General features: G+C 48.6%; 1 protein-coding gene across 1 annotated transcript in view; it reads right to left on the bottom strand.

The window, feature by feature from the left end:
* Positions 1 to 12,046, bottom strand: part of PRMT3 (protein arginine methyltransferase 3) — an 881,955-nt gene that overhangs the window by 758,436 nt on the left and 111,473 nt on the right. Inside the window, exon 7 of the mRNA XM_085643603.1 lies at positions 2,931 to 3,075. Within this exon, the coding sequence (XP_085499729.1) occupies positions 2,931 to 3,075 (145 nt within the window). The remainder of the gene's footprint in view (positions 1 to 2,930; positions 3,076 to 12,046) is intronic.

The following is a 12,046-nucleotide window of genomic DNA, read 5'->3' as shown; positions in this document are numbered from 1 at the left end:
TCATGGCTGCAGGAGTACAGTATGAGGAGTTGCTTAGCAGATAGATGTATACGGGTACTTCATGGCTGGTAAGACTTGGAAATTATGGCTGATGGCACAGAGGCATGCCATGACACACTTCACTGCATGGCTGGTAGCAGCATGGTGCGTCATGGCATTGCCAAGAGGAGCATGGCATCCCATAGCATGGCAAATAAGGACCAGGGTGCTCAACTGCCTAGCAGATGGGCACCAGCGACCTCCCTTGCTGGTAGTATGGAGATAAGTGAAGGGTCACACCATATGTGACGGCACAGGGGCAAGTCATGGTTGGAGGGACATGGTCCACAACATGGCGGCTGAACACGGATAGATAGGTGAATAGAGCTCGCGTGGAAACTTCGCAGTGTTCAGCTGTGGAGTCCTGGTGTAGACTTCAGAGTACTGGTATGAAATAGTGGTGCAGGTATGCAGGGTCAAGATTGAGGAGGACTGCACAGTACGAAGATACAGTGTTCGGGAATTCTGAAGCAGACCGAGAGTGCAAACTTGATAGGTTGTGGACTTCTGATGGACACTCTAGAGTTAATGTATCGAGATATATAAAGCACCTGTACTGACTTCAGAGCAAAGGTGTGGAACAATGACCCACATTTCAGAAAGAAGGTCTGGGGGCTGCCGAGACCTGAGGTACGCTTCAACATGAACATATGGGTGGAGTGAAGGTATGGTGGCGTGTAGAACACGGACGTACACTTCAGAGCGATGGTATGGAGGTGGGTAGAACACTGACCTATACTTCAGAGTGAAGGTATGGAGGTGTGTAGAACACTGACCTATGCTTCAGAGTGAAGGTATGGTGGCGTGTAGAACACGGACGTACACTTCAGAGCGATGGTATGGAGGCGTGTAGAACACTGACCTATACTTCAGAGTGAAGGTATGGAGGCGTGTAGAACACGGACCTATACTTCAGAGTGAAGGTATGGTGGCGTGTAGAACACGGACGTACACTTCAGAGCGATGGTATGGAGGTGGGTAGAACACTGACCTATACTTCAGAGTGAAGGTATGGTGGCATGTAGAACACGGACGTACACTTCAGAGCGATGGTATGGAGGTGGGTAGAACACTGACCTATACTTCAGAGTGAAGGTATGGTGGTGCACAGAGAACTGCTGCACACTTGCAAGGGAAGGTAGTGAGGGGTGTGAAGCACTGACTTACACATCATAGCAAAGACATGGAGGGCTTTGCAGTACTGTTACACATTTCAGAGTTAATGTTTGGAGGTGTGGGGAGTACTGACGTACACCAGATTACAGGTGCACGGAGTTCTGATGCACACTTCAGAGGGAAAGCATGAAGGGATGTGGAGTACTGATGTGCGCGGCTAGGAGCCTTCAATGCGCCTTGGAGATGCTGGAGGAGAGGCAAGTCACTTCTGTTCAAGGACTCCTTTATCACCCCACCACATGCATCTTTAACTCAACCAACACTACGCAGCCTTCTTCTAGGGGTGTCCAAGGTAGATCCAGGAAGGTCAGAGAACTCACATCCGATACATTCAGATACAATGAATGTAGTGGAGCTCATATACATGGTTGTCGGCTATCCCACTATTCTGACTCAGGGCTGGCTCCCTGGGCCCTGCGATTGACACAATTGCTTCAATGCTCACTACGTCCGATGGAGCAGAAATGTCTCCGTTTCACTGCTTTACAGTTTCCCGCTATTTATTTGGATTCTGGAACTGGTTTCCCCTATTTTATCATGAAATAAACAGAGCTTTAAATCCCGGAATGAAAAAAAACCCTACCTGCCATGGGTGAGCTACCACCCCATGAAACTTGAAAGCTTTGTTACATAAATGCTGGTATGACACTGTGAGGAAGCCTTGGATGTTAGCCCTGCCTACAGTAAGAATACAATGAAATAGAAGTGGTCATGTAGGACATTAGTTTTGTCCAACTCCACGGCCGCCTTCAGGAACGTGTAGGACATTTAATGCCATGATAAGGTATTGTCCTCATGAATAAATATCCAACCCCCAACTGCGTGTGGCAATGCTGGCCTGTTATGAGTGATAGGTATGCGCACGTCACAGCAAACTCCTCTTCTAAATCCTGTGTTTGTAGTCGAGTAGTGGCCCTCAAAAAAGGTGTTCGCTCTCAAAGAAAGGTTATTTGCCTTTGAAATCTGCAGAAAGGGTAAGGGGGGCTTTCATGCGGGGATCACTGGTCAATGAGGCCTTGGCTGGGAACTGGATAATGCATGTGGCGCATAAGAAAGCGGTGTTCTCCGCGTGGCTATTCTCCGTTGGAATATGGCGCCTGGCCACCACTGGCCAGTGGCTCTGTGCCATAATCTGTTTAGGACCGGTCCTTCAAGTCTGACCCAGATACACCCCCTGCCCATATTCTCCGCTCTTGACTGCCGGGTGAGATATCCTACGCCTCAAGTTTGTGCAAAAAGGCAGCAGCGAATGCAGGTCAGTCAGAGGTAGGTGGGGGGCCCACTATCTGCTCCCCAAACTCATTCCTTCAGAGTCCAACCCTCGGTGTTTGTTCTGCTACTGATGCTCAAGGTCACTGCAGTGTGTGAGATGTTTCCCGCCATCTCTGGCCATAATTCGCCTACTGCGGCGCAGGGTGGGGGGGTGACGTCATGAGCCCCCAGCCGCCTACTGCGGTTCCTGCTGCAGCGCACGTTCCTACTGCAGTGCATTTCACATACAGGCCACGCCTCCGCCGTGTGAGCGCGCATCCTCTGCGCGGATCTGCAGTTTATCACTCTGACGCTGCTGTGGCATCTTCCACCTCACTCGTCTGGCACAGATGCAGTTAAAAATGCAGGCGCACTGCAGCAATGCGCTAGAGTGCGGGGTGGGCACGCGTTCACTTACACCCCCCAGCTCTTCACCAGCGGTACAGACAGGCCCCTCGGCTGACCTTTAGCATCTCCTCGTGGATCCCGTGGTGGCTGTAGGAGCAGAAGTAGGCGCCGTCCTCGTCTTCACGCAGGGCCGCCACCGCGCCGGCAGAGGACGAGCTGCTCCCGACATCTGCGTTCATCACAAAGTCCTGCGCAAAGTGTCTGTAATCAATTGGAAACATACCCTTGAGACAAAGTTAGTGAACTGTGAAAAGAGAAGAAAGGAGGGAAGCAAGGGGGGGGGGGGGGGGCTGTGGAGACAGACAGAGGCGAGACTGCAGCAAAACCATTCTACAGCAAAGAAGGCTGAGGCGCCCTCTGCTGGTGACACAATGTACAACAGGCCATGCACGCGATTATTACAATATTGTGTCTTACAAACATGGCAAAACGATAGACAACCTCGTTTAACACTTTCCTTATAGTGCTTAATAGGAATAAAATATGTTTCAGAGAGCTCTAATATATCATCAAAAAGGGCATGCAGACACTTCGGCAACCTCAGAGTTCATTTGAGGGGGCAAAGCTACAATTCCAGATTTGCGATTTTACACAAAACAATTTAGCCAGCAAAACACTTGTCACTCTTAATGACCAAACCACTGTCCTAATATGCCCAAATTACGGAATATGTGAGCCGTGCGGTGTTCGGAGGGAAGGGAGAAGCTCGGGGTCAGAATGGGCAGGGATGGGGAGTGGCAGGAAGTCTGACCTGGGCTTCTGTGGGTGAGCTGTGCAGGGTTTGGGAGGGAGCAGCTCAAGAGAGATGCGCACAGGATTTAATGTGGGAATATATATGTGTTTTTTTTGCAGTTTTATATACCGCGAACTTGATCCGCAGCAATTGGAGCGCTCCACATGAGCACTAGATACGTTACACAAGGACACATTCATTTTGGGTAGGCACAGGGAAATTACGTTATTTGCCCCGAATCACAAGCTGGTCAGTCGAAACTCAAACCTGTTACCCAGCAACAAAGTCGGCAGCTCTGGCCGTTACGCCATACCCTGGACATTAGGCCATCTCTGAATGTGCCTACGTCAGTATAGTGTTGCCATTGTCATATTGTCTGCATCCATGGCATGATGAAGCGGACACTTGGTATAATGTTGGCCCTCGTACAATAATTGGTCATTCAGTGTGCAGCTGTCCTACCTATACTACCACACCTGATATAATCAGGCTCTGGCATCCTTGGCATGAGGGTGGCCACCCCCAATGACACTGACCCTGGCACGATGGAGGTCATTCTTGACCTATTGTGTTCAGCCATGAGCTGATGATGTCCATCACTGATATAATGGAGGTAATGATTGGCAGATTTGGGCATCCATTATACGAGACTATGATACCTGATCATGCAATGCGGAACATGTCCATGTGTGGTATGTGTTAGTACTTCATGAAAACGGCTAATTGATGTTTAGACACAAAACGCGTATTTACTTAAATTGAACTCTAGTTTGTCAGGACAGAGAGCCTTATTTTAGGTTTGGCCGATAGGGATCTTCATCAAAATAAATTTAATGTCCCATCCCGCTGTACTGGGGGTCTTTGGCTCTATGCACTGATTAGAAGTAGACATGGCACCCGCTACATGTTTGATGGAAGTAACCTGTCCGACAAATAGACAAAAAAGGCCCAGAAGGTTTATCTTGGAGAGGAAACTCTAGTGTTTGGGAATTTAGATTTCTAATAAGAAATGTTTTGTGAAATAGCAAAGTGAATGCATTTTTCTTCCAAACAAATATTTGAAGGTAATATTAGGGTGCTAAGCTCTACAGATAAGATTGGCCTCCAATGTTTGTGTAACCCGTATGCTGCCCGCACATCTATAAGTTGACCTATGACAGTGCAGCGTGCGCCGGGGCTGATGAAAGGTGACACTAAGGAAGAGGAAGGCCTCCTCCTTGGAGGGGGGAGCCTCAGCTTGTTGCACTGTAGCCTTTGGTCCACCCGACCAGGTACCTCTCCAGCGCCTCTGCTCTGGGATAAAAACCTCCAAGTGGCCTTTGATAATGACTTCCACTTTGACAGCCAGATCCACCGGGTCTGGTCATGCTGTCGTCCTCTACTCCTGCATAAGATCTTGCTGTTTATCCCGCAGCAGTGGGATGCATAAGTGGTTGGGGTATGCATGCTAATGCTTCTCAGTCGCGACACTGCTCTGAATTTAGGGCTGACAGAAACCGGATTCAAAAGCAGCGACGCGGTGGCGGCTGGTTTGTGGCCTTGGCGAATGTGATCAGGGGTCAGAAACGGGGCGCTTACTGCACGTGCTCTCAATAAAGCAGTGGATTTATGTCAGAGTGCTCTGCCTGGTGAATCTCAATCCGGCCTACTATAAGCCTGAGTCCAGCTCCCTGTCTGACTCTGTGGTAACACATGCGCCTCCTCAGCCTGAATCCAGCTCCCTGTCTGACTCTGTGGTAACACATGCGCCTCCTCAGCCTGAATCCAGCTCCCTATCTGACTCTGTGGTAACACATGCGCCGCCTCGGCCTGAGTCCAGCTCCCTGTCTGGCTCTGTGGTAACACATGCGCCTCCTCGGCCTGAATCCAGCTCCCGGTCTAACTCTGTGGTAACACATGCGCCTCCTCGGCCTGAGTCCAGCTCCCTGTCTGACTCTGTGGTAACGCATGCGCCTCCTCGGCCTGAATTCAGCTCCCTGTCTGACTCTGTGGTAACACATGCGCCTCCTCGGCCTGAATCCAGCTCCCTGTCTGACTCTGTGGTAACACAAGCGCCTCTTCTGCCTGAATCCAGCTCCCTGTCTGACTGTGGTAACACATGCGCCTCCTCGGCCTGAACCCAGCTCCCTGTCTGGCTCTGTGGTAACACATGCGCCTCCTCGGCCTGAATCCAGATCCCTGTCTGACTCTGTGGTAACACAAGCGCCTCCTCTGCCTGAATCCAGCTCCCTGTCTGACTCTGTGGTAACGCATGCACCTCCTCGGCCTGAATTCAGCTCCCTGTCTGACTCTGTGGTAACACATGCGCCTCCTCGGCCTGAATCCAGCTCCCTGTCTGACTCTGTGGTAACACATGCGCCTCCTCGGCCTGAATCCAGCTCCCTGTCTGACTCTGTGGTAACACATGCGCCGCCTCGGCCTGAGTCCAGCTCCCTGTCTGGCTCTGTGGTAACACATGCGCCTCCTCGGCCTGAATCCAGCTCCCTGTCTGACTCTGTGGTAATGCATGCGCCTCCTCGGCCTGAATTCAGCTCCCTGTCTGACTCTGTGGTAACACATGCGCCTCCTCGGCCTGAATCCAGCTCCCGGTCTGACTCTGTGGTAACACAAGCGCCTCCTCTGCCTGAATCCAGCTCCCTGTCTGACTGTGGTAACACATGCGCCTCCTCGGCCTGAACCCAGCTCCCTGTCTGGCTCTGTGGTAACACATGCGCCTCCTCGGCCTGAATCCAGCTCCCTGTCCGACTCTGTGGTAACACAAGCGCCTCCTCTGCCTGAATCCAGCTCCCTGTCTGACTCTGTGGTAACACAAGCGCCTCCTTGGCCTGAACCCAGCTCCCTGTCTGACTGTGGTAACACATGCGCCTCCTCGGCCTGAGTCCAGCTTCCTGTCTGGCTCTGTGGTAACACATGCGCCTCCTTGGCCTGAATCCAGCTCCCTGTCTGACTCTGTGGTAACACAAGCGCCTCCTTGGCCTGAATCCAGCTCCCTGTCTGACTCTGTGGTAACACATGTGCCTCCTCGGCCTGAATCCAGCTCCCTGTCTGACTGTGGTAACACATGCGCCTCCTCGGCCTGAGTCCAGCTCCCTGTCTGACTCTGTGGTAACACATGCGCCTCCTCGGCCTGAATCCAGCTCCCTATCTGACTCTGTGGTAACACATGTGCCTCCTCGGCCTGAATCCAGCTCCCTGTCTGACTCTGTGGTAATGAACATTTGTTATCCCTTGGTGATAATAATTCGTTAAACAATTAAATTCAATCTTATTCACACCCCAAATTTTGAGCCCATGTGTTAGAACATCACAAATTCAAAAAACCATAATAGTCACTATATTTCAAAAGAATATTTGTATCAAATTTATTAAAAACACAATACCAATGCAATTAAAAATAGACATAAAACTGTCTAATATTTTAAAATACAATACATGTAGCACAACCTCACAGATAGTAACCTCCTCTATCGAGACATTTAGCTATAACACACAAATAACAGAGAGACAACAAAACACAATGTTTTTTGTCATTGATTTACACATCCGTTCTGACAATAATCTTTTCTCAATCGTTCATCCAAAACCTTTTCTATAATTTTATCTTGTAAGGAGAACTCCTTCCAACGGATTATGTCGATATCAGCGTCGACGCGTTTCGATGGCTTTATTCAATATTCCATCTTTTTCAAGACCCAAAAATGTATGTCTCTCCTATACTTGGCACTGGTTGGTTACCATAGTTTCACATCCCTTATGGCATATCCTTACTTCTCTGAAGTTCGACTGATTTTTAAGGACATTCCTTTCCTACAGCAATCTGGTCAGTTAGCATAATATTGTCCACTTGTTTGTAACTCTGTAACCACGTGACTCAGATCAGAAACCGGCCTCCACTTTTATTTCTAATCTTACTCTGTCACCATATCAGCACACAAATGCATGTTCTTCTCATTAATGTTGGGCAATCTAAAAGGGAGTTCGTTCCTCCAGCCCCAAATTGTCTTAGGCAGTCCTTATGTTGGAAATCGTTTTTATTTCTGCGTGGTATCCGGTCCTCGTGGTATCCTCCGAACAAAGGCCTCGTTTGGAGGACGCCTGGAGGACCAGCTCCCTGTCTGACTCTGTGGTAACACATGCACATCCTCGGCCTGAATCCAGCTCCCGGTCTGACTCTGTGGTAACACAAGCGCCTCCTCGGCCTTAATCCAGCTCCCTGTCTGACTCTGTGGTAACACAAGCGCCTCCTCGGCCTGAATCCAGCTCCCTGTCTGACTCTGTGGTAACACATGCGCCTCCTCGGCCTGAGTCCAGTTCACGTGTTCTGCTCCGAATCGTGTCCTTTATGCACAAGATGTGATGTTGTCCAGTCCCTCGGTCTGGACTAAGCTTCCTTTGTCCTTGGAGCCATCCACCCATCCTCCAATCACAGACTCGGGGAAACGACTGAAGACTCTATTGTTTCCTAAATTCTCTTACCTCACCCCCACTGAATCTCGATAGCCCCTGCCTGGCTATGTTTTTAGTTTTCGAGCACCATGATACACTTATGGTAAAACTGGGCTTAGAAAATATACCCATCTATGCTGCCTTGTCCGAAACTATGAAACTGAACAATGGCAAGCAACGCTCGTTATGATAAATTATTACTTTAAGTCTAGAGGAATTTAAAATTTCCCGTATTATGTGCTCCATTCAGCCATATGAAAATATATTTCAAGTGTCATCCCAAAACAACAACACAATTTCTACGGATTCCTTAAATTACTGGTCAGAGTTAAAATCCCTCATGACCCCAGGGGTGTAATGTTCTAATTGTGAAAACACCCCATTCAAAGACGTGTTAGACCAAGTGTGGCTCAGAAGATACTGTGCTCAGAACAATGACATCACAACAGCTATTCCTGCTAGGCCGAGTCCGCATTTCCTTTTAATAGGGAAGGTACATGAGTTACAGTTTTGATTGACAACTATAAATTGTTCCTACAGAGCGACCTGGAGGCTGCGCTGTATCCGCATCGCTCTGACACGTGGCCCGCACCCCATGAACTGCGCTTTGTGTCATGCAGCGTTGAAGATGTTCTGGTCTACTTTGGGTTCTGCGAGCTCCTCCTGCGGCTAATGCATGCTATAGCGAGTAACTGCAACAAACATTTGTTAATCACAAACAGAGTGGCTGTAAATTACATTTTTCACCGATACATTTAAAATATGTCTTAGGAATGGTCATTGTTGCAACTGTTAGATTTGGCGTAACAAATGCAGCTACAGCACTCATTTATACCAAAGGAAATTTAAAAGAGAAAAAGCACTAGTAAAGCCAATAGGTCTGGCTAACTTTGTCTGGAAAACAGCTTGTTTGTGCGTCCTGTTATGTTGACGGGTAACTGTGGGAGTGCAAGAATGAGTCAATGGATGGATCGATGAGAGAGAGCATGTTTGGATGAATTAGTGAGCGAGTGTATGCGGATCAGAAACTGACTGCATAGCTGAATGGGTGAGTAATCTGAATGGCAGTGTGAGTGGATGGATGGATTTAAGAATGAAAGAGATCAATGAACAACTGCATGGTAGGATACATTGGGAAGGAACTGACAGTAGGAGTGGTGGTCTCAGGAAACACTACTGCAACAGTGCTTAATTTGTAAAAAAAAGTATGTGCCAGGGCCCCTCTCGGAAGACCACTGCAGCCTGTACTAGCCATACCCTGCCAGCGCTGCCAAAGGCAGTACTAGCAAAGCACCTAACCATTGCCCTCCTACAAGTGTGACAATTCGACTATTACAGGCCACACAAAGCTATGATAATGACATGAGAGGCTAGCATTATTCATTTTCAATGCATATTGATTTAATAGACACATTTGTTGTGCTCATCTCAAAATGAAAAAGACAGCGACGCCATGTGGTTAACTGTCATCGGAGATGCTGCTCACAATTGAGTGCCAGTGGTGGGCACCGGAAGCCACCAGCACAAATTAAGCACTGTACTGAAAACTGTGTAAGGAATGTACCACTTGTTAGCTAGCCATAAAAACAAACCTGATAGAAGTCACACCCATGAAAGAAGGATGGCCATCTATAAGAATAACCATGAAAGAAATTTCTTCCAAAATGCACTAAAAAGCATACCGATTTAGAATGATGCCATCAACATGATCCCAAGGTTGAACAAGACAATACAAATTCCCCGGTGCCGTTATAAGGTGCATGTAGGCATAGGCCACAGATTCCTTTCAGGCTCCATGAACATAAAGGGGGGGAGTAAGGGCAGACCCTTTGCAACTGAGCTGCTTACCTGCCTCAAAGAACAGCAACAGCTGTTGCACGGGCAATACCAATGCAAGCTTTCAACCCTCAGCCAGTGACTCGCCCTGCCTACAATGATTCCCAAAACATCTTTTAAATACAAAGGTGTCTTTGGGAGTAGGTAGAGTTACACATATATTGACATGACCCCCCTTTACGCTGAGAATACGTTTCACAATATTTGGTATAACTTTAAATGAGCAGGTACTGTTATTAAGTTGTGTGAAATTATACTTCAAAAAGCACATACAGCAGAGTCCTTCAATTTCTTCAGTCCACGCAAGGGGCGAACAAAGCAAACACAAGGAGATGATGGACTGAGCGCTGAGACTTTTCAGACACTCACTCCCAGTCACAGATCTGGGTTGAATCCATCATCGTTCTTTAGCTAACTTTGCCACCCCAGTTTAGACACAGCTATATGCAAATCAGTCTTGACCCTGTACCTCATGAGAACAGTCCCGCCAAACTGCCAAACCATGTCTTCCCTGGACTGGAAACAAGCATCATGGGACCAGTTTCAGGCTAACAGCCCTCATCAGCCAGGCTAGCTTGAATCCAGTGGCAAAGTGAGCAAGGGGTCCACGTCTGGACGTACCCTGCCAACTTAGGGCGAACAAAGCAAACACAAGGGCTTTGTTTGGCATCATAATCAAAATGTATTTGGCAGGTGGACTAAGATGAAATGGAGAATTTGCTGCCTGAGCATGAAGAAAAAAAACACACACGTTCAGGCTGCAGGCGCCTCCCTGGAGAGCAAAATGGCTCAGGGAGGTCAGACTGCCTCCAGCTATTCTGACTGCAGACCTGCCAACACACACAGAATTGGCTCTCTTCACTCAGGGGCCGATTCACAAAGGGCCTCCGCACTCATGGTGGGGGCAGCGTAAGCATTGCGGAGGTACCGGAGTCATGGCGGTGCTCACACTTGTGTGGGGTCCCCACACTGGTCACAGGACCTCTGCAATGAATAACTGCCTTGTGAAGATCCTGCCAGGAATGCGCCCCCACTACGATTGCGGGCCTCTGCCACGAGTGCAGAGGCCCTTTGTGAATAGGCCCCACTGTGTCCAGGTGAAGAGCAGATATCACATGGTGTAGACAGCAAGCTGGAAACCCTAGCAGAGAGCAGGTTTCCAGCTCATTGTGTGACAGTTCTGACCCTCTACTACCTTCATGGTTTTTACAAGCTCCCCGTGCTCAGGAGCACTGTAATTTGTCGGAGAGTAGGAGGGCCTATTCTGACAGTATCGGTCCCTAAGCCCATCCCTGTTACTTACCATTCCCAGCCTCCTCCATGGTTGACCCGATGGTGATTGGTTCATAGCTCTTCCTCCACTCAAAACCCCACACCGTCAAAGCCTTGTCCCCTCCTCTCATACGGATTAACTATTTTCCAAGTTAGCAGGTCTGTAATTTTCTGCATTGAACTTGCTTTTCTGATTGTTTGGAAGTCCTTTGTCTATTCTTTATCAGGAAGACGGTAACACACTCTATGAAGGCACCACCACCAAACTCATGCAAAGACTCCAGACGATCCAAAAAGCAGCCGTCAGACTGATCCTCACCAGCTCAAGAAAACCAAAAATCACCCAGCACCTGAAAGAGCTCCACTGGCTCATGGTCCACAAGAGTTGTCACTTCAAGCTCCTGACCCGCGCGTACCAAGCCCTCCATGACCAAGGACCCGCTTGCTTGAATCACCCGCTGAATTTCCACCCCCTCCCGCACAAGAACCTCCACTGACCTGGCCCTCACACAGATTCCTCACATACACCACTGCCACACCAGAGATCACGCCTTCTCCAGTACCAGTCGTTCAATACCCTTCCACTTCTATTGAGAACGTGTTCACGTTGCATGCAGGTGTACTAATATGTCTTTATTTTCAATCCCTCTCCATGCTGACACTACAGCAACACGCCCAAAATAGAAAAAAATGGCATTAAAAAAGTAAATCCTCGATTTTTGGGAGTACTCCATTCTCTGGCTGGCCTCTGCTCTAAGGGTGAGCAATGGAATACAGCTATGTCTAGGAGGCTGCGAAATATGTAAATCTCAAATAGTAAGCATATGGCTCAACCTCAGATTGTGGCAGGATTGCCACCTGCTTTTGCTGCAATGGTTTTCTTTT

This window comes from Triturus cristatus, chromosome 3_1 (genome assembly GCF_964204655.1).
Source record: "Triturus cristatus chromosome 3_1, aTriCri1.1, whole genome shotgun sequence".
In the NCBI taxonomy this organism is placed as follows: Eukaryota; Metazoa; Chordata; class Amphibia; order Caudata; family Salamandridae; genus Triturus; species Triturus cristatus.
This window is presented reverse-complemented; position numbering and strand designations above follow the sequence as displayed.